Source organism: Schistocerca serialis, chromosome 1 (genome assembly GCF_023864345.2).
Source record: "Schistocerca serialis cubense isolate TAMUIC-IGC-003099 chromosome 1, iqSchSeri2.2, whole genome shotgun sequence".
Taxonomy (NCBI): domain Eukaryota; kingdom Metazoa; phylum Arthropoda; class Insecta; order Orthoptera; family Acrididae; genus Schistocerca; species Schistocerca serialis.
In genome coordinates, this window is record NC_064638.1 from 500,042,443 (window position 1) to 500,066,987 (window position 24,545).

General features: G+C 39.1%; 1 protein-coding gene across 1 annotated transcript in view; it reads left to right on the forward strand.

The window, feature by feature from the left end:
- Window positions 1-167: 167 nt before the first annotated feature.
- Window positions 168-24,545, forward strand: part of LOC126474114 (uncharacterized) — a 30,095-nt gene continuing 5,717 nt past the window's right edge. Inside the window, exons 1-2 of the mRNA XM_050101543.1 lie at window positions 168-311; window positions 9,380-9,499. Of these exons, the coding sequence (XP_049957500.1) occupies window positions 251-311; window positions 9,380-9,499 (181 nt within the window). The 5' untranslated portion in view covers window positions 168-250. The remainder of the gene's footprint in view (window positions 312-9,379; window positions 9,500-24,545) is intronic.

Genomic DNA, 24,545 nt, shown 5'->3' on the forward strand with positions numbered 1-24,545 from the left:
CTACATTATCTAGTGTCAACAATGAGTAAACATCTTGAGAAAGACTATTGTTGAAACTATTTTCAACCACTGACACGAATTACTTAAAACGTTTACGTTGTTCTCAACGAAACTCTCGACTTCTCATCAAAATTATCGGCATGCGGTATGGTGTGTCTGCGACGACGCGCAACATCTTTGACAAAGAATTAAAGTTTACAAATATTGTAGGGTGTGGTATGAGTTGTTGAAGTGAAAGTAAGGTATCAATATGTGGATTTTGGAAAGACTTCCCATAGGTCTTGGCATCATATTGTTATTTGTCGTTTACGGTGAGCATCATTCATTTCTGACAGTCGTAAGATGTTAATAGATATCGAAGTAACCATTTAATTAATATATGTTATTGAGACAGGTAGAAGAAATAAAAAGTGTAAGGTTTACCGATACCATTGTAAATCTGTTAGAGGCAGTAAAGGAGTTGGACGAGCAGTCGATTGGAATAGACAGGGCCTTGAAAAGAAATCAGAAAATAAGCCCCAACAAAATTAAAGGAAGGGTAGGGCCTAATGGAATGTTGAGAAATTCAATCAGGTGATGCGTGGAGAATTGGTTTAGGAAATGAGATAGTAAAAGTACTAGATGAGTTTTGCTATTTTGGCAGCAAAGTAACGGATCATGGCCGAAGTAGACAGAGTGTAAAACGCAGAGTGTTAATATCTAATATCAATTTAATTTTTATGAATTCATTTTTGAAGGTATTTGTGTGGAGTGCATCCTTGTCTGGAAGTGAAACGTCAGCAATAAGCAGTCCAGACAAGAAGAAAATAGGAGCTTTTGAAATGAGGAACTATAAAAGAATACCGAAAATTAGATGGGTATATTGAATAACACATAATGAGAAAAAATAAATTTGTTACACAACTTGACTAAAATAGGGGATTGGTTGGTAGTATACATCCAGAGGCACTAAGGAATTGTCAATTTAATAATGGAAGGAAGTATGGTGGGGACTTTAGAGGGAGGTATAAGGGAAAATGAGTTGAAATGGATGTGGGTTGCACCTAACCAATCTTTGGACTGAAGATCACAACAATGTTGCAGCACAGTGTATATAAACAAAACCAAAAGCATGTGTGTCTGAACTTGTAATAATACAGTTATGACTATATACTACTATATACTTTGTGTTCAGTACTTTTCGATACCATAAGTTACATTAATATGTATTGATGCTTTTAATGTCTGATATGACTCTTAAGGTCTTTGTAATATTACCTATTAATTCATTATGATGTGTAGAAAGTTCTTCTCTGTAATATTTTTGGAATCAATATAAAACCAAAGCACAGATGAGTATATATATTTTGAAAATGAATACATATATATTTTTGGAATAAACGAGTAAAATACATTCAAAAACAAAATGAAAGCATAACTCCTCGGGGATGTTATATTTTAATCAGTGAAAATCCCAGATGAATGATATACATGTACAATTTGTCTGAATTCAAGGATTGAGGAATCCAGTTAGTGATATATGATTTTAATTTCTTATTTATATGTACTTATCCACAAATAATCTCACATTGATAAAGGATTTGTAACTGTAATACAATGCAGATTAATGGCTCAAGATATGCAAGACACGGCATACATAACATGCTTTGAGAGTGTAGGACAGGTGGTCGGCCAATAATAATTGGCTGTGGCCATGTAGAATACTAAGCTAGCAACTGTATGCAAACAGCAGCTATTTAATATAACTGATGGAAGAGTAGCTTTTTCAGAGTTTTGCTATGTTCACAAATAATCTCACATTGATAAAGGATTTGTAACTGTAATACAATGCAAATTAATGGCTCAAGATATGCAAGACACGGCATACATAACATGCTTTGAGAGTGTAGGACAGGTGGTCGGCCAATAATAATTGGCTGTGGCCATGTAGAATACTAAGCTAGCAACTGTATGCAAACAGCAGCTGTTTAATATAACTGATGGAAGAGTAGCTTTTTCAGAGTTTTGCTATGTTAAATGTAACTTGAAGAAACCAAGCATGTAGCACACAAAGTGGCTGACTTCAAGCCTAGATTCCATTAATTTCTAGTGAATTTTTTCTCCACACTTATCATTTAAACTGTCATGGTGCAAGATTTCTCATATGGATCTGTTGTTTCTATTTTACACAGTTTTGTTCTTTGCTGGTGTGAAGATCACTGTGCACTGTGTGTAAAACTTTTCCTTATTGTTGAATCTTTGAGTCTGGAATGACTCAAGTTGGAATACATTAGGCTACTAGTGTTTTTTGTGTGACCACTGCCAACTTAAGCAGTCTGACGATGCTTTATTACTTATAGAGTAGCTTGTTTTTTAATTTTGTAATTTGTTTTGAAATGAGTAATTTGGTAATTCATTGTCATCGTGGGCACTACCTATGACTCCTCAGAGAAGGAAGGTTGAAATACATTGGGAAGCATGTCTGACTTTTATTTCTGTAGTTGGTTGATTTAAAATTCAAAGTACTTTTGTCATGGCAGCACAATGTGAGGGTGATGGAGTACTTAAATTGCTCCTCAACGTGCATCATCCAGTGTGCTACACAGACCTTTCGTCTTCTTGTTTATTCAAATCTTAATGTTTTTCCTGGTGTAGGACCCTCTGCACATTATCAGATGCTGGGAGTTTGTCATACCAATATATTTAATAATGTGCAGATGGTCCTTAAAGATTAGAATAAAGATTATCCCTTGATGATGGCAGAAAAGTGCTGAAACATCCTTGGCTTGAGATGAAAGAAATGGTCATTTGGATAATCGGTGGACCTTATTTTCAGTAATTTTATATGCAAACAGGGTCACTGCAAGAGCATTGAAACAAAAACGATGTATGTACCTCTTTTCATGGACACCTTTATGTAGCCTGGCTTCACCACTGTATTGTCATCTATACTAAGAACATGCTCAAGCCATTAAAGGTGGTTTTCTCACTCTTTTCCCCAAAATGGAGCAATACCAGGATGTTTCTTAACATCAAAATTTGAAACAAATCCAGCAGTCCATTAAAGCATCTTTCATTCTGTACTTCTCTGTACTACACCAGTGCTTGGTGTGGTAATACAGTGAACAAACAACCAATTACTTTGACAGTGATAAACTCTATTCTGATGCAGCCGACATTGCAGTCAGTCTCTCTCTCTCTCTCTCTCTCTCTCTCTCTCTCTCTCTTTCCACACACACACACACACACACACACACACACACACATTCACATTCAAAATAGTTACCACACTCATCTGATTATTATCTAAGATGGATGGAAAAATATTTAAACTAACAGATACGTCTTATCAGAATATAAAATATGCACTGTAAAAATATATGTCTGCTGAACTATTTATTTAATTTGGTATATCCTTTTATGCTTGTGTAATGCTGGGATGTGAAGTAAGTTAAAGAATATGTAAAATGTAAATTACACAGAACGTGTAACAGACAGAATCAAAGTGGAGAAAAAAGATAGGGCTGTCACACAAGGATTAACACATATTGCACAACAGTACGGTTCATAACGAGCACTAGAAATGTACACGTAAAATGTGAAAAACACTGTATGAAAAAATTCATCTAATAAATGAAAGGTTTTTCAGGCGTATACAGCTTTATTTTATTTTTAAATAATGTGCTGTTACTATATAGACATTTGATGCCTTTACGGTCGCTCTATTCGGCTGCCATGTCCAATGTCAAATTGATTTGTGTGAACAGTTAATATGTTAATACTGAAGTGCTGTGCACCTTTGTATACCTGAGTTAGATGTTTGAAATCACAATGGAGGTCAGTCCTTCTTCATGTGTTGTGATCCTTATGCATTCCATTGACTTCATAGTGCACATGATTGTCAGCAGTGAAGCTTGTTATGGAATAAATGCACTGTCTGCCAAAGAAAGAAAATATAGTGAAACACTCAGAAGGGGAGAGAGAAATGAAATGAAATTTCCCAGATTGAGAGGGAATGTGATATTGTTTCAGTGATTACAAATTTTAGTGAAATTTAGAAATAACTTGACAGTTTGAGCTAAGATGTTGCACCTTCTCTGACCTGGAAGCCCAAAATGATTCACTTAGGAAAGGTGTTGTAAAGCCATTGTATCCTCTTCTTTGGCAAGTTGGCCCACAACTGTTCTAACTCGTCCTTGGTATCCTAAAATCTGGCACTGGGGCACAGTTGACATCCAACCTGGTTTCACAAGCGTACTGTCAGGGACAGATCTGGGGATATTTTTGGCTATGGAGGCACCTCAACAACATGTCAATAGTTCATGGAGAGACATGCCGTTTTTGGACAACCATTATCCTGTTGAAAAATTGCATCACAATACTGTCACAAGAGAGAGAATACATGAGGATTCAGGAGGTTGAGGATGTGTTGTTGCGCCATCAGGATTCCCTCAGTCACTACGGGCAATGATGTAAAGTTCTACCTGATGGCTTTCCGGACTGTGACACCATGACTAACAACGCTGTGCCTTTCCAAAATAATGGAACCCTTCCCAAAGTCACCACTATACTTGTCCACAATGGTCATCCAGAATAATGCAGAATCAAATGTGATTCCATTCATCAGCAGCCCAAGCTTCACAGACACGGCACAACTCCAAATGTATGGTTGACAGTCTAGCAGTGTTATGGAAGCATATGCATAGGCTGGTAATTCCCTTGTCTGTATTCTGCTGGTCTCCAACCCATGGTGTGGGACAGCCCAGAATGTTGCAGGAAGTCTATTACTTATTCTCGAATGGTAGGTGCAGATGTGATGGGGTTACAATGTGCTTGGTGTGCAATACAATCGTCGTCCCTTGTGGCAGTCATATGTAGTTGGCCAGAACTTTCATGATGCATATACCTGCCCTCGCACACTCATGCAGTCCACCATCAGGCTACTGTTACATTTGAATGCTCATCAAATCTGGATATTGCAGGATTCAACCAGCCAGACTGTTCGAGACACACAATGAGGCCCCTTTTTAAGTACTTGTCAGGTGCTGATAATACTGTCTCACATGAGTAGGCATAACTGGAAATTAAAAGCTCTGTGGCAGCTATTAAACAACAGGAGGAATGGTAAGTCTAACTTTCAGATGTCAAGTGTCTACTGAAAGTACTGTGAAATGCCCCATGCTTGCTGTGTAGAATGGGATTTTAGATTGGAATTGATATGCACTTCAACTGACTCTCGTGACTGATGTTCCATCAGGTGATATACACACCTGCTGACACCTCCGGGCACTTGGTACTGTTGGGGTTCCGGGGCCTGTTTGGATGGAATTTAGTTTTTTTAGTACTTCTTTCTTACTTTTTCACCTTCCACAGAAATTTGTCTACAATAACTTGATGTGTATTGATTGACGTATGGGTATATAGGGTTGCAAAGATATTAAATGAGTGGTAAAATTTTCATTGTAAAGAATGTAGTGTTGATTGAAATTTGTTAGTTCTGTCTGTTGTATGGCACAGGCGTATTGAGCAGCTACGTAGTGAGCTGTAGTGCAGGCAATTTTCTACAAATCAAAATGTTGGCAAGAACACTGGATTGCTCATTTTATGTCAAGTACCAAGCATAGCTCATTCTGTTGGCACCCCAGTAAGGATCTCTGTGTAAGAAATGAGTTCTAGGAAGTGGTGTCAGCATGGAAAGGGTGTTAATGGTGTTTCAAAAACATGAAGGGCATTTTGCTGATAGACTTCCTGCTTGGAAGTGAAACATTAAACACTGGACTGTTTTTGTGAAATACTAAAATTTTGTCCAGTCAGAAAAAAAGGAGTGGGATGCTAAGTTAAATTTGTAGCATTGATACACGGCAGTACTTGTCCACATACAGCTCAGTACAAAACATGTTTTCTGCAAGAGTTTGGCTGAATGACGTTTGACCCGCTATTCTACAGTCCTGATTTTTTTCACAGCAGTTTCCTTCTCATCTTATACCTAAAGACTTTCTTGTTTGATTAACAGTTTAGTTGCGACTGAGATGTACAGACAAAAGTGACCTGTGGGTTATAATCACAAATGTCAGACTTTTATGACACTGATTCTTTATTGTTGCACATCTCTGAAAAAAAAAAGAGTTAATAATTGGTGAGCTAATAAATGATTTCCACATGAATTTTCTTTCTCTTTAACTCCTTAGAGAAGCTTACTATCTGGATAAATATTGTCTTAGGAGAGCATTCATCATCCTAAAATTCATTTATATGTAAGTAACCATGTTGTTTCAAAAGCCAAGAATGTGGCCGACGTTAACTTGTAAAGGTCATACTAATTTAGGAACTATGGGTAAGCAGCATGTATGTTAAGTGTGGCAGATGCAACCCCAGACATTTGCCTAAAATATTTGGACAAATATCCACTGTGGAAGAGAGACTTTTTGATTTGTTGAAAGTAGAAAAAGGTCCAGGGAATAAAGGTGATTAAATGTGTACTGTTTACTGAGACAAAAACAATGTTCAAATCCTTGTAGTTTCTGTTAATTACATTTTTCACTTTACCACTGAAAATGCTTACAACAAAAATGTCACAGTCAACAAAACTGAGTCTGCTGTTTCCTCTGTTTATAAATATGTACCCTTTGTGATGGGACTGTGCTTATCAGGGAGTGTGTTCTGGTAATTTAAAGAATGTTGTGGTCTCTTCTCCCATCCATCTTGCAGATTAAATACCACCAACATACATGCCACCAAGCTTTGTTGCCATCTTCTCACCAAAAGAACTTAGTACAGGGTGACAATGATTGAACTATTTGAATAAAATGTAAATTAGTTACAAACTACGGTATGTACACACTGTATTCAACATGTAAATGTCACTACAGATACTCAGATTTAGGTTATGACATGTTCGATATGCCTGCCATCTTTGGCAATGATGAGGCGCAGAGAAATAGTGAAATTCTGAAGTGTTGGAACATCAGTGCTGTTGATGACCTCCTGAATGGCTGTTTTCAGCTCAGCAATGGTTTTGGGGTTATCACTGTACACTTTGTCTTTAATGTAGCCCCACAAAAAGGAGTGACACGTGTTCAGATCTGGAGAGTATGGCAGCCAGTTGATGCCGATGCCAATGGCGGTCCTCAAAGTGCTCCTCCAGGACGTCACACATTCTCCTGCTTCGATGGGGTTGAGCTCTGTCTTGTATGAACCACATCTTGTCAAAATCAGGGTCACTTTGGATGATGAGGATGAAATCAATCTTTCAAAACCTTCACGTACCATTCGGTAGTCTCTGTGCCATCTAGAAATATCGCACCAGTTATTCCGTAACTGGACATTGCACTCCACACAGACACCTGTTGAGGGTGAAGAGACTTCTTGATCGCGAATCGCAGATTCTCAGTCCCCCAAATGTGACAATTTTTGTTATTGACAAACCCATCCAAATGAAAGTGGGCTTCGTCGTTAAACCAAACTTCAATGCGCATACTAATTCTTATCATGCCCCATGGTCAACCACGCTGTGTGAACGTCCTAACAAAAACTGTTCGGAAGTTATAACAATTTTATTTCACGTAGTTCAATAAGTGTCACCCTGTAAATGGGAGGGAAGGCTAATTGATTGAAAAATACGATAAAAAAAGGGAAACATTACTGTTGATTTCGGACCACAAGGATCAGAAATTAAGTTATTGTAACCTTAAAAAGACCTGCCTGTCCTCCCCCAGCTGTCGTGGAGTCCTTGCCAAGGTGGGAAGAAAGGGGAACACAAGAAGCTTACTGGTAATGACTGTATCACTGTAGTGTACAATAAATTAATTCAGATCTCACATTGAAAAACTAAAGCTTTTGGCACTACCTTGTCCTAAACCTTGTGGTTCACTGAAGGAAAGTAAGAAACCATGATAGTATGGGTCTTATGAGGAACATTTTGGAAAAATAAAATATGCTTGCTAGTTGCTGTATGAAACTGTGTGTCAGAGCTTCACAAAAATATTCTCGTACGTGGTGCACTATTCTACTAATATTGCATCTGTTAAATGTAGTTCCAGGTTTTTTCATGCTTGCAATAGTATATCGAAAGCAGAGGAATTAACATTAGTCTCATCAGCTTCTCCTCATGAGAACAGTATTTGTAGTAGCTCATCATGCTGGTCGGTGTCGAGATCTCATTCACAATATAATGCCATGGCATCTTAGCCCAGAACCTGAAGAAATTCTCCCTCCATTTGTAACAAAAATTCAGAATGTAAGACACCAGGATTTGATTGCTGTTGCTGCAAGAAGAGCTCAGCAAAGCATCGTAGTGTTGCTCTTCTATTGCATTCAGTGGATCTATACATGAGGTGTATATTGATCAACTCTTCCTAGTAAACCTATTCATACTGCAGTGAATAACTTTTAATGTGCAACTAACACTGCTGGGAAAATTAAACCAAGACAAGCAGGACTGAGCACTACTGAATGCAAAATTGCCGCGCGGGATTAGCCGAAGAGTCTCATGCGCTGCAGTCGTGGACTGTGCGGCTGGTCCCGATGGAGGTTCGAGTCCTCCCTCGGGCATGGGTGTGTGTGTCTGTCTTTAGCATAATTTAGGTTAAGTAGTGTGTAAGCTTAGGGACTCATGACCTTAGCAGTTAAGGCTCATAAGATTTCACACACATTTGAACATTTTTGAATGCAAAATTAAAGATGAAGAATAAAGCAGGAAGTACTATAGTCAGCAGCAATTACCATGAATGAAACAAAAATTTTTTTTCTTCCAAAACAAGACACACAGCTTATACTGTCAACATTTGCAGTGTTGTGCAGATATTTTTATGCAGCAGAGATGTAATGGTAAGTGGAAGTACAAAATCAAACTAAATGTGTTTACTCTGTAACGAGCCACAGAGACCATGGGTCCCTTACATTAAAGTACTCAGGAGATATCCTTGAACAACCTCCAAAATTGTTTTGGTGAGTTCAGGTTCAGCCTGTGTAATGATTGACTGAATGGGTTGATTGTTCATAAGATTTGTGTTTAGGTATGAGGAATGTGTTCATAACATTGGTGTAAATTATCTGTTCATTTTCAAGTGGGCTATGAAGTAAACATCATTTGATAAGTGATAATAAAGTTCTCTTATAAGTATTTACAGTTTATGCAATTTTATTTTCTGCAATGTATAGTTGTGAATACAAAGAAATTATTTAGAATAATGATCTTATAAATTTAATTCTTCATTCGTAACTTGTTATTTCTCTATTGGTGATGGTCTGCAACACTTATTAGAATAGGTTTTTCAGCTGATAATTATGATTTTTCTGTTTTAAATCAATCTTATCTTTAGTCGCATCATACTGATTGGATTAGGAAACTTTGTGACATATTTTAGTTATTTATTTTATTTGTTTGTTTATTCGCTCACAGGTGAAAGTCTTGAATGTTATGTGTGCACATCACAGGAGACAAATGGAGAGAAGTGCCTCAACACCATAAAGACTTGTGAACAAGGAGAGGATGTGTGTCTGACAGAGATAAAGTGGGGAAGTAAGTAACGGAAGCTTACATATTTTTGGATCTGTCCTGTTCAGATTGACATAAACCAATTTTAAAAAACTGTTTTCTCCATACTTTGTTTTTATGTAACTGATAATTTTGTTCTCAAATAAAATGTATTCACTTCTTGTGACCATACTTTTGCTTTTTGCGATTGCTCTTTCTGTGCACACAACTTGAGACAGGGCTTCCATGAACTGGCTGGTAGGTTCTTAATTACATTTTAGAAGGATTAAGTAGACTAATGTTGGGATATCCAAGTGTCCAAACCAGACATTCATGTTTTGCAACACTTGGTGTCCATAAGGCAACTTTCTTGATAGGGCAGTTTGTGGGGACACATAGTGTTGGGCTACTCTACATCCTACACTGTAGACAGCGTGGGGATTCAGTGTCTGCAGCACTCTAGGCATGACTTGGATATATTACGAATCAAGCAAAGACAGACTGACTGCTAAAGGACAGTATTTACTTGAGGACTGCTGCCATGCAAACTAGTAGTGGTAGCGATGGTGGTGATTCTAGGCTCAGAAATTGGACCTGGGACTGCCATGGCCCTATCTCTGCCGAGCTTTAGCACTGCTGATGTGTTATCAAAATCTTTGGACCCTTGCAGCCTTGAGTACTGTGGCTAACGAATTGGAAGCCATACTGACATTTACAAGTTTCAGGGATGATTGTGTACTGGTGCTGCTGAAAGAATGTTGGGAGTAGTGGACTGAGTAAACTTCAGCTTGACCAAATAATAAGGGTTATAGAAACTCAACTACTTTGGGGCAATATTTTCAGAGCCTTAGGATCTGACAGTAGAGTCATTCCACGTCAATTCAACCAATTTGAGAAAATGTTCCAGCTGACAGTCTCAGATTTGGCTGAAATTTAGCACACCCTTGTACAAAATTTTAAGTTCCCCTGCCAATTAGTTCCAGAATTATGGCTTGTGAAAGAAGGTGGCGTGACCCAGAAATTGCAACCCACATCTGGCAATCTATCTTCAGACCCAACTTCAGGTCTTAATAGCTTTGAAACTATTCCACACAGTCCAGTGAAATTTTTACAACCCAGTAACATCCACTTAGAGAACACACTCTATGAATCAAACACCAACAACATATTTCTGAGGGAAAATAAAAAATTCCAAAATGTGATTAAAAAATGTAATACGTTAAAAGGTACATATTGTAGGTGCGCTCTATGCCAAATATAATTCACTCAAAAAGGGTGTAAATTTTTTTGTGGTAAGCTTAATGTGGTCTAAACACACACATAACTCATCTTACCCATATCAGTCACACAAACAGAGTTACATGCACACTAAAATACAAAAATTTGAAAAATTACCTGAAAAACATGGATTTTCTAGGTGTGGTAGCACAAAAGGGACAAGTGATATCCTAGCCAAATTTCAAACATTGCATAATTAGACCATAATATAATATGTGGCAAAATTTCAACTTGTTATTGCAAGGCATTTGTGTACAATAAAAGTTGACAGAGATGTATTTGGTTACGTTTATTTTAACATGATTTAGGAAGTAATAGTGATGATGCAGACAGCTTGTTTCAGATAAAGCTGCAGCAATTGTTGGAAACCGTTAGGCAACAGAAAGTTAAACAATGGTAGTTTTCAGGCACAGAATGAGTCATTGTTAGGCAGGAACAACAAAGGAAACAAGCAACAATTACAGGTTACTCATGTTTTTAAGTTTCTAGTTCAAACTGGCCAATACTGTTGTGGAAAGTCAGTATGGAGGCAGAAGAGTGTACTAGTGGTGCTCTTGTTCAAACAAGTTGCAGTATTGGCTCTGAGCACTATGGGACTTAACTTCTGAGGACATCAGTCCCCTAGAACTTAGAACTACTTAAACCTAACTAACCTAAGGACATCACACACATCCATGCCCGAGGCAGGATTCGAACCTGCAACCGCAGTGGTCGCGCGGTTCCAGGCTGTAGCGACTAGAACCGCTCGGCCACGCTGGCGCAGTATTGGTAGAGCACAAATATCTGAATGTCATAAAACAACATATGGAACAAAATGTGGCATTCGCTTTGTACTGTATGATCTGGATGAATCGGACCAAGATTTGTTGCTATGGAGATCTGGGATACACAATGTGGGCACAAGAAGTACAGTTCCAGGAAACTTTAGTGTTTGTTATCATCATATGAAAGTGTTTCTGGATAAGTATTCTTTCCTACAAAGAAGTTGTTTTGATCCATTTCGGATTCATAAGAAGACAGTGAAGTGTACCCTCAGAGAAATTGATATAAAATCAGTATTGAAAGTGAATCAGTGCATGGGACTTAACATGAAACCAGGACAAAAGTTATGTTCCAGGTGTGTTACACTGCTAAAAAATGAAGAATATTCTGATAATTTACATGACAGTGACAAAGAGTATCAGCTACCTACAACCACAGCGGATGAGCAATTAAATACTTCAGTGACTGCTCTTGGTTTGTCTCCAATGAAGACACACAAAGTTGAGAAAAGAGACGGCCCAGCTATGGTAGAAGAAAACTACAAGAAGCTCAAATGGAATTAAAACACAAAATAGCTGACAAACTAATTGTGGAAGAGGAAGAACTATCTGCTCCAAAGGAACAGAAATCATGCCAGAAATGCTCTGATTTGGACAAAATTGTGCATGATTTGAAAGAAAAATGTGCCATATCCACATGCCAGAAAAAAGTAGCTATTCTTACCCTTGCAACTTCCAGCTGGTCTATTGACTAAACGGCAAAGGAATTCAATGTTTCTACATATATGGTAAAGCAGGCTAGGAAAATAAAAGCAACCCAAGGAGTGCTTCCACAACTTCAGCAGGCTCAGGGTAAGCAATTGAGTTCAGAAATAAAGGTGCTAGTGTCGGAGTTTTGTGAGAATAATGACTACAGCCGAATAATGCCTGAAAAAAAAAAAAAAAAAAAAAAGGCTACGTAACGGTGAAAATGCGAAAAAGACTGTTGCTATGCAACATATCAGAACTATATGTAGAATTCAAGGAAAAGTATCCCAATACCAAAGTAAGTTTATCATCTTTTTTCAATCTTCAGCCAAAATGGGTTGTGCCTGTAAGTGCAAGGAGCACACACAATGTTTGTGTATGTGAGACCCATTAAAATGCTAAGCTGATGTTTGCTGCTATAAAGGATTCTGGTCTGGATTACAAAGGTGCAATGAAGCTGCTTGAACTCTAATGGCATCATGAATTAAACAGTCACTAAAAACGCACAGGTTCATGACAGACACATCACATGATTCATCTCTATAGTAAATCGCAAATGCCTGGAGCGTTGCTTGACTGTTCCTACCAGTGCATGATACACAGGTGTGAAAAGTGTCCTGGCAAGGCAAATCTTGCAGAACACATGTATAACAGACTGTATGGTGAACTCCTTATGGATGATGAACTTGTTTTTTTATAAACAATGGACACACATGGATTGCACAAGTCTTGAAACAAAGCAAAGTACAGTGGAAGATTTTGTTGAAATGTGTTGTCAAAAAACGGACAAACTGACCACACACAGCTTCACAGCAACAGCACAATCGGCTTATCTCCAGTTTTTTTAAGGATAATTTGAAACAAGATGAAATTATAGTAATACTAAACTTTTCTGAGAATTATGTATTTATAGTTCAAGATGCCATCCAAGGATGTCATTGGGACAACAAATGGCTCTGAGCACTATGGGACTCAACTGCTGAGGTCATTAGTCCCCTGGAACTTAGAACTAGTTAAACCTAACTAACCTAAGGACATCACAAACATTCATGCCCGAAGCAGGATTCGAACCTGCGACCGTAGCGGTCTTGCGGTTCCAGACTGCAGCGCCTTTAACCGCACGGCCACTTCGGCTGGCATTGGGACAACAGTCAAGCAACTCTCCAGGCATTTGCGATTTACTATAGAGGTGAATCATGTGATGTGTCTGTCATGAACTTGTGCGTTTTTAGTGACTGTTTAATTCATGATGCCATTACAGTTCATGCCCACATTCTCACTGTCATGGCATATGTGAAAAACAAGCTGCCTCACATACGTTTTGCGAAACACTTCAGTGATGGGGCAGCTAGTCAGTACAAAAACTGTAAAAATCTCAAAAATTTATGCATGCATTACCATGATTTTCAGATTCATTCAGAATGGAATTTTTTCGCAACAAGTCATGGTAAAAATGTATGTGATGGTACTGTTGCTACCATTAAGCTCATGGCATCACAAGCTAGTCTGCAGCAACCTACAGAAGGTCACATTCTAACACCTCTTCAATTATTTACCTGGATACAGAAAAATATCTCTGGCGTACAGTCATTCTATGTTTCGAAAGATGAGGTGAAATCTGTCAAAGAGTTGCTAAAAAGCAGACTAGAACACGTTAAAACTGTTGCGGGCACAAGGAGCAATCATCACTTCTCTCCAGCGGACTCTGACAATGTGCAGATGAGCAGACTGTCTGGTTATAACTAATGGTTCATGCACAACACGTGTCTTCACAGTGTGTGTGACTCAGGATTCAGAAGCAAAAGCAGCAACATACAACCAGGTTGCTATGTTATTGCTGTTTATGATGACAAATGGTACTTAGGATGTCTTGCAGAGTGCTGTGAAGCAGAAGGTGATGTATTTGTGAACTTCATGGCACTGGCAGGACCAGCAAAATCATTTCATTGGCCACATTTGGCAGACAGGTGTTGGATTCCTTTTGAACATATTCTTATGACAGTTCCAGTGCCTACCACAGGGTCAGGAAGACAGTACAATTTGCCACTCAATGTAGAGAGTACAGTAGCTAAAGTGTGGGAGAACTTCTGTTCAAAGCACAATCAACTGGTTTTTAGCAGTTGTGAACTTCATGGCACTGGCAGGACCAGCAAGATCATTTCATTGGCCACATTTGGCAGACAGGTGTTGGATTCCTTATGAAGATATTCTTATGACAGTTCCAGTGCAGATTAAACATTAATGATAGGTTGTGTTAATCCATCTATATATTGTTGCTTAGTGATTAAACAGTTGTGGGAGAGGATAAGAAGAGGCAGAACAGTTTACGATATGTTTTTACAAAATTGTGTTGTGGAACAATGGCCACATCACCAAATACATCTGTCAACTTCCATTGTACACAAATGTCCTGCAACAACATGCTGAAATTTTGAAATATATATCATTATGGTCTACTTATGCAGTGTGTGAAATTTGGCTTGGATACCACTTGTCCCTTTTGTGCTACCACGCTTCAAAAATCCATGTTTTTCAGGTAATTTTTCAAATTTTTGTATTTTTGTGTGCATGTAACTCAGTTTTTGTGAGTGATATGGGCATGATGAGTTCTGTGTGTGTTTAGGCCACATTAAGCTTACCACAAAAAAATTTATACCCTTTTTGAGTGAATTATATTTGGCATAGAGGGCACCTACAATATATACCTTTTAACATATTACATTTTTTTAATCACATTTTGGAATTTTTTATTTTCCCTCAGAAATATGTTGTTGGTGTTTTGATTTACAGAGTGTGTTCTCTAAATTGATGTTACTGGGTTGTAAAAATTTCACTGGACTGTGTGGAATAGTTCCAAAGTTATTAAGACCTGAAGTTGGGTCTGAAGATAGATTGCCAGATGCGGGTTGCAATTTCCGGGTCACGCCACCTTCTTTCACAAGTCATAATTCTGGAACTAATTGGCAGGGGAAACTAATACTTTGTACATGAGTGTTCCACACACGATAGAATTTGTGTACTGAATTTCAGTCAAATCTGAGACTATGAGCTGGAGCCCCTGGTTGAACTGACATGGAATGACCCAGTAAGGTGGTGTAGATGAAAGAGGAGTTAATATTGTCCCATTGAAACAACAATCAAGTCTATATCTGAAGGCAGGGTCGTCAGTGAAATACAACACTTAACGATGAAAACACATTTATTACTGACACCAGTGTCCAGCCAGAACAGAACCGATCAGATCTCTGGAAGGAGAGTGCACTTATATATGTGTGCCTAATTTCTACAACTACTGAACCTTCCAAATATACAAACATAACAAGCATAAAAGTTTCAGACACCTTCCAGAAATGATAAATATGAAATAATAAATAATTACGTGCAGTCGACTTCGAACCAGACCCACAGTACACCATCCAGTGACACTGACCAGTACTCTGTACTAATGGCACCAGAGCTTGCAGCATAGCTTCCTGTCCAGGACCAGTGACCTGCTGTTTCAGATGCCCTCATTGGAACCAATAGTAGCACCTTAGATCTGGATCTTGTTGAGGGTCCTCTCTATGGCAGCCCTGGTGGATCCTCGTGTTGTGGTCATGTTGGTACATCCTCTCCAGTAGAATGATCATCAGTGGTAGCCCCTCCTGTTGAAGCTTCTGTCAGTACTGTGAGCCTTGAGTTTCCTTGAACTTACCATTGTCAGTCTGCATTTGGACTGTAGTAGGTCGTCATATGGAGGACATGGACAATGTCTCAGCACTTTGTCATCTTGATGAAGGCTTGTAATCTTAGACTTCGTAAGTGACTTCTGATGAGTGACAAAGGATGCGATGTAGTTCAGAGTAGCACTTTAATAATGTTTCTGATAGTCCTACTTTCCATACAGGCTAAAAAATCCATACCAAGACTCCAACAGTATCTCACTGGCAAGTGATAGACTTCATAGTGTTCTCAGTCTTTGTCCTGGGCATCCAAGGTCTGTACACAAGCCAGTTGCCTTGCTTCTTTGGTCCTGGTGATGAGGCTTTAATGTTGTCATTCTGAGTATCATCTGGATGAAACAGGAACAGTGTATCCATTGTTGCCTCAGCTTCATGATTGTGGAGCAGGAAGGACAGAGTGAAGTCTGTAGGGTCTTACTTCATCGCGTTTATAAGTGAATGTCAGGACTGACAGTATTGCATCCCAGTCTTTATGTTTAACGTACATTGAGAGTATGTCTGCCAATATCTTATTAAAGCATTCTGTGAGGCCATTCATCTGTGGCTGGGAGGCAGTTGTCATCTTGTGGGTGATGTTGCAATCTGAAATTATCTCCGATATTTGTCATGAATGGAAAACATTTTCACTATCAGAGATCATCGCATGGAATGCTCCACGTTTCAAAAATGATGTCTTGTACAAGGAACTTAGGACTTCCTGTAGCTTCAGGAGTCAATGCAGCTTTGGTGACAGCATAACAACTGAGGTAGACAGTGTAGGCTGCTATCCATCGATTCCCATTTGTCGGCTTCAGGAAAGTCCCCATGAAGTCAATTCTAATTCAGTAGAATGGTGCTGCCAAGGGCAGGATTGGTGCTAGGTGCCTCAGAGCATGTGCCCTGTCATTGACGTTCCTTGCAGTGGCTCACATAGTGTTTTAATGGATCACTGGAGACCAGGCCAGTGATACCTGTGTCTGATTCGATCTGGAATCTTCAAGAATCCCAGGTGACTAGATATTGGAATGTCATGGATATACTTCAGGATAGCTGGCTGCAGATGAGCTGTAACAAGCATACATTTCCACACCAGCAGATCATAGTTTCTCTTGTATAATGTTCCATTTATTAACTGGAATCCTCCTTTTGGTCAGTTCCTCATCCTTAAAGATTTATATGGTTTTCAGTAATGCTGGATCTCCCCTCAGTTCAGCAGCAATGTCATTTAATGTAGCTTGACAGAAATATCATCCACACTACTGTGATTTGCCAAAGGATTGCCTGAAGGGCACCCAGTTTCCTTGTGTTTGCAACCGTTTTTGTATTCCATTGCGATGTCATTTACCTGGAGCTTCAGTGCTCATCTTGCTAGTCGACCTGACGGGTCCTTCAGGGTAGTCAGCCAGTGTAGAGAATGGTGATGTGTCACAATGATGAATGGTTTGCCAATTAAATATGGTTGCAACTTGGTGATGATAGACAACCACAAGGCAGTGTTTCTTAATTGTACTTGGAGAATATTCTGGAAGTTTGAGCTATTGCCTTTTCAGGACTTCCTAAATTTGTTTTAGAACTGCCCCTATCCCAAAGCTGCTAGCTTTGGTGTGATGTTTTGTCTTGGCATTCTCATCGCAGAATGTTAGAACTATTCATAAGGACAAGGAAAGATCTTTCTTGCACCTCATTCCAGGAAAATTTGGCATCTCCCTGCAACAGTTCTTACAAGAAACATATCTTGCTACAGAAGTTGTTTATGAACCACTGGTAGTATGAGTACATCCAAGAAAACTTCTCACATCATGAATGTGCTGAGGCATTGGAAAATTGTAATTGCTCTTATTTTCTCTGGATATGGATGGATTCCATCACCCCTCACTAGGTGCCTCAAGATTTTTATTTCTTGGCTGACGAAGAGGTACTTTTTGGATTCAGGCAGAGACTCACAGTATGAACACACTTCACAACTGTTGTCAGGAGGCTTAGATGTTCTTAGGATGTCTGTAAGAAAACAACGTCATGCAATAGAAAAGACATATTGTCCATTTATAGTGTCAAAGCACGTTGTCCGTCATACATTCAAATGTGCCTGGAGCCTTACATAGTCCAAACAGCATAACACTGAACTTGTAATTGTCAATAGTTATGATTATAGTTGTTTTCTCTATCATCCTCATCAGCTTCAATTTGCTGGCAGCCTGATTGCATGCCCATAGTTGGGAAATACTTTGCTACTTTTAACAGTCCATTGTGTCATCAATGCACAGCACTGGATTGATATCTTTCTGATTTTGTTCAGTCAGTGGTAGTTGACACAGTAATGCCACGCGCTGTTTTTCTTTTTCACAAGGATCTCCGTAGAGGACCAAGAACTTTCTGAAGGTTCACTGATGTCACATACAGCATCATCTCCACTTCCTCCTGGATTATCTGTTGTTCAGCTGGTGACACACACTACGAATGCTGGCTAATTGGTGGATGGTCCCAGTGTTTTATCATGGATCACTTGGTCTGTCTTTTCTCTACTCCAAATTTGAAAGCATTTGAAAATTGACACATAATCACTTCACTGGCATTGTTCCTCAGTCAATCCATATCCTATTAGCAATTTGATAATACCTTTCTCCCTGGCGTTGTCTGTATTGGTAGCAGAGCATGATTTTTCGTCAATGACACTAACAAGGGAATGGTCCAATAAGACATATCGAAACCTACCCTGAAATTTTTACACAGGAAGAATACAATGAAAGAAATGCACTGTCAAAATTTGATCTGCTAAGAGGCACTGCAAGTATAAAAAAAAAGTGAAAATTGCCACATTCATAGTGCACCAGGTGGCAGTAGAAATGTACAGCCCTGATGGCGCTGTGGCAATTGTGCATGTGCAACTAGGCACACACTCAGCCGAGGTCGATGGTACATTTGTAAACAGGAAACACAACACAACCCGATCGTAATTTGTAAAGGATGTCTCAGGTTACGATTCGTTGACAGTTTCTCTGACACTGCAGTACATTGTTACTATTCTCTCGAATTAGCCTCTTAAGTAACATCTGTTATAAATTATCAGTTGCTTTTTGCAGTATTGGTAAGCATTGTCACTACAGATAAACCTGAATTAATATTTATTGTGCTTTCACAAGGCATGCCTGCTAATAGTACCTTTTTTTATCTTCCAGTTTTACAGTAATGTGGAATCCAATTAACATTCTCAATTTAACAATGATAAAATATGAAGAACATTGTTTCCAGCCAAAATCACCTACTTCTCCTGAAGACATACATATGTGTCATTTGTTACTTGATTTCCTTCCTATTCATTCAAATCATATTAACATTTCATTTGAAATTGTGGATATGTTAGAAGAAATAGGAAATAAGTCTGATGATTCCATGAATTGTGGTTCGGACGATGTCAGTTGTGCCAGTAACACTTCTGAAGAAGAATACCTTCCAAGCCTAAAAAAGCACGTACTGCAACAGCTTTCAGCGACAAAGAAAAGGCAGTGAAATATTAGTTAAACAAAGGAGGAAAAAAACACTTGAAGTTACGCAGTGTGCAAAGGTGTTTTTGTTTCATAAAATCAGAGTGTGATCTGTACAAATGGAAGAATGAATTACATGAAGTAAGAAATATGTGCCAAATGGAAACCCGAAACCATCTGAATGAAAAACTGTTCAGAAGATTTAGAACTGCTCGTAAGAGGCTATGCACCATTATCGATGGGGATATATGAGACTGGGCCCTCCAAACTGCATCTGACATGAGCATTGCTAATTTCCAGAATCATCGACCTGGCTATGCGGGTTCAAGAAATTGTACAGAGTAGGAAGTCACAAAATTACCAAGTTAACGTCACGCAAACATGTACAGCAGCTGCCATGATAGACAGTGCTATAGAGAAATTCACAGCTGACGTAAAGGTGAAACTTGCTGTTATCACTGGGTGCTGTTTATAATGCTGATCAGTCAGTTTCCATGAAAGAGCTGCTTGCACACCACACTTTGTCATTTCAGGTTGAAAAAAACACGGAGTTGGTTGTCCAATCAATGAATGCAGTGACACATTCATATATGTTAATGCCAGTGATAAGTATGAGTGATTTACTGTTTACACAGCTGAATATTTGTCTTCAAGAACCGCAAGGCAAATTAGACCCAAAAATTAAAAATGGACTGTTTAGTTGCAAAAATCTTGTAATCAACGTATCGAGATCTGGAAAAATGGGAAAGAATAATTTTCAACATTTCATTCAAAACATATTCCTACCAGCTGTGGAAACTAATTAGTTGCTTTTGTTGGATTCATGGTCTGGACATAACGACGCCTCTCTTATTGTCGACGACGACGAAAAATCTATAGATGTAATGTGGATTCCGTCTGGAACTACTAGTGCAGTTCAATCTCTTGACAAAGAATTTTTTTGACAGTGGAGAGCATTTTTCAGGAAATTATCAGACAACAACATTTCCGATACCTCTCTCTCATTTCAGATTTATCAGCGCAACAGTATTCTTAAGCTCCAGTCATTAGTGCATTACCAGTTTTCTTCGCCATGTTTTACAAATTTGATCCAAGTATGCCTGGTAAGCAGTGGAATATGCAGAACAATGGCCGGGACCATTTCTGACTCCCTTTCAGGTCTGTCTAAATGAAACTAGTGGTTACTGTGAAGTGCGTGACTGCATTAATTTTTCCTTTGTCCAGTGTGCCTGGTGCAAGAAAAATGTTTTGTTTCTGTCATTCAGTAGACACTTTGTATTTTTAGGATGACTACAGGGAATAAACAAAGATCTGTTTCACTGATAGTCAAATGTACAACATTATTATAAGGAATGGCCTACAGGAATTGTTATAAAATGTTGTACTGCAAGACATTTCATTTCAACAATTTATAAGTCCTTATTGACGGAAGCCATCTGGGACATCAAACACAGTTATGATTTTATTTCCTCTGCTAGCCACTTTTATGAGAATTACATGTGCAAGAATTGAACTGTCAATATGAAGTTATTCAAAAATATGTTTGTATAGTTTAAACCAGATTTTCACTGGAGCAAACAAGCTAACAAGCACGAGCAAAAGATAATTCTGTCTGGTGTACACGGTAGGCCTCTTGCAGGTCTTTCAACTGGATGCCACTGCAGCTACTTACGTGTCCCTAACCTTCCCCAGTTACCTAATTGGAAAATGGAGACCTGTAGTTTAACATGGAATCTGAACCACATGTATTTCGTGACCACTCCAACATCTGTGAGAAGTGAATGCTCGGTTAAAAATCATAATGAAAAAGTTGTGGTCTGATCGGGATTTGATCACGTGCTCTCTGGATCATGAAGCGCGCACTTTGCCACCGGACCATTTTTGTTTTAGGAGAGAGAGAGAGAGGGGGGGGGGGGGGAGAGTGAGAGGAGAATAATAATAATATGACCATTAGACCTTACATGTGTAGTGGAAACAGTGGCTGTGTCACAACAGCTTGAGATGATTCTCAACATTGGTAATTAGTGTTTTGCTTAAAAATTTCCCTGAATGGTAATGAGAAGCCATGGAAAAATGGCAGCCGACATACAAGGAAAAGTTTGGACCGATGCTAAGGAGAGATGGAGGTGCAATTCTGTGTAAAGTGCATGATCTCCACGAGTATCATGCTTCCATACAAACTGAGACATTTAAATTCTTCCTTCCCTGTGCCATTTTGCATACTTCATCAAGAACAGTGCGCTCGCGATGCAAAATAACCCTCCCTGAATAGCAAAGTTTCACGTTATGGCTCTGACAGTAGAGTTTTATCCTACCGAATATTAGCTCCAGAAACTAACAACACAGCATTAATAGGCATGTTTGCTACCTCTTGTGCTTTTCTGTTCCCTCTATTATAAACAGTTCTACCCATATACAAGTGAATGGTAGTGAATTCTGTGAAAATGCTCATTTGCTTGTGTTTGCTTCCATTCGCTCCATTGGAAACCTGGCTTTAGGTGCTTAAAACTGGTGTCTGTGAGCTCTGGATAATTCCGCTATGTGGCGCAGCGTGAGTGATTCACCGAGTTGCATGCTAGGTGGGCAGGCTGTACAAATCACTGTTATAAGCTGTTCTTCGTGCGGCAAAAGTGTGTAACTTCAACATTTTTCACAAAATACTTGCAGTGCCTTTTACCATCTAAAGTTTTGACAGTATGTTTCTTTCGTTGTCTTCTTCCTATGTAAAAAATTTCGGGGTAGGTTTCGACCTGTCTTATTGGACCATTCCCTTGTGTGATGTCCTTCCTGGACTGGCTTGGATGTCTTTACACGTACAACTTTAGGGATGAGTTGTGGCTGCTCATGACGATTAGTGGTCCAAAGTTCTCCTTCGTCATGCGCAACACTTACAATCATTGCTGGCATATAGGTTTCTTTTGTGAGCTGAGTAGTTTTTTGCAGGCATCAGAAGCTTCACAGTTGAAATGTACATCTCAGTGGATGACTGGAACTTGTTTGATTGATGATGATGGGATAACTGATTCTTCAAAGGCAAACAACTGCTTGGAACAAGCTTTGTTGTATGTGTTTGTTGGAATAGTTTTGTCATTTTGGGGCTCTGACCTTCCCCAGTTTGTGATTGCTTGTGATACCTGCAAGAAGTCACATCCAAGAATAACATCATGACTACATTTTGTTAATATGACAAGTTTGAAGGACTGTGTTCAGTCACTGATAGTTATTCTTGCAATACATGTCTCTATTGGCTGGCTGTATCTCCCATTTGCGACCTTCAGCACAGTTGCTTTCATATAATGGAAAAATCTTCTTCTTCTGGTGACATTAAGCTTTCAGCATTACAGAAAAAGAAGACCTTGAATCAACTAGTGCCCGGACTGATTGGCCACCGATGATGGTGTCAATGAGATTTGCTGTCGTTTTGGTAACTGTCGCCCATGGAGGGTTTTCATCTGTGGTGGCCTCACCTCCATGTATGGTCTCTTCGCTTAGGTTTCCTGAATTTGGTGGCAAGGCAAGCTGCTTGCACCACTGTGTGGCAGAGGGCGATGGCTATGGCACGTTGTGGAGCAACTTAATCCAGGATATGATGATGAGCTTCACATCACAGATCAACTATAATTGTCCACAGTTGACTGACATGAATAGGACTGTTGTGTTGGATGAGGTTTGTGGCATCTTTCTCTAGAATAGCGCACAATGTATCCAGGCCCTTCACACTGAAAACAGACAGTTGTGTTGTCCTCCGCCCTCCAAATATCTGTTTCTCTGTGGGCGTTTTACTTGGTGGAGGAGTTGGTTGTACCTAAATTGGTCAGAAGCTGGATTGTCATTTGTTGGCAGTGGTGTAAGTCCACGTCATTCCTCATGGTGTGCTTAACTGGTGGTGGAGATAGATGCCAAAGATTGATACACATCTTCTGCAACATTGTGTATTACCTCTTGGCGTAATGGGTTGACATACATGGCTGCTATCTCTTGTGCAATCAGTGTGACATTTCTGGCTAGCATACACTGCTGTATCTCTCTTCTTACGATCTGGGATATGAGAGAAACGAGGTTTGGTTATCTTCCACAACTGACATAGGGACTACATTCGGGAGCCAGTCATACCTGTTTTGTCTGACATTTTCTGTTGCATATTCTCAATGTGCTGGCACCACTTGATGAATTCTTCTGTTGCCTTGACATCATTTACCAGGAGAGTTTGCTACATGTCTTCCGTGACTTCTTTCATCAGTGTGAAATTTTGTCAGCTTCTGTCACATTCGTGTCCATAGTGTTGCTAAGGGGCAAAACATAATGTACATTTATAACTGTCATTTCTCCATGATGTTGGGTCCCATTCTTCAATTATTATTCTGCTACGTGGACTTATCTGAGGTACAGGAAGCTGGTCGAAACCTGAAATAGATACCAGTGAGATTTTTCGGGAAATTTAAGTATTCTCAAAAGGACAGATTATGGGAAATGTAGATGGTCTATTTGTCACAGTAGACAAGAAAGTCAAATCCTCTGAGATAGAAACTGAAGCCACATGCAAGATTGTTTGGGCAAGATTTGGTATCGGGGTTGGGCATAAAATGGTAATTGGATCTTGTTATTGCCCACTAGACTCATCTCCTGGTGTAACCAAAAACTTTAGAGAGAGTCTCAGCTTTCTTGTATGTAAGTTCGCCAGTCATAACGTAATCATTGGTGGAGAATGTAATCATCTGATAATCGATTGGAAAACTTGCAATTTTGTTAGTGGTGGGCATGACAAGACATATTGTGAGACGTTACTAAAAGTCTTCTCTGAAAATTACCTAGAGCAGATAGTTTGGAAACCAGCTTATGATAGAAATATGTTGGCTGGAATGGCAACAAATTGACCTGACCTCATTGAGGATATGCATATTGAAACTAGTGTCAGTGACCACGATGTGATGTGGAGAGAGTGTCATATCTCAATGAGGACCTTGAAACTTTCAGTACAGGGTAGGAGCATGTAGAGGAATTGTTACTCAAGTCCAAAAGAATAATTGGCCTTGCATTGGTTTGATAAGTACCAAGTAGAAAAGCTCATAACTGGAGGGACCCTCCATGGTATATTGTCACTATAAACAAATTTCCAAAGAAA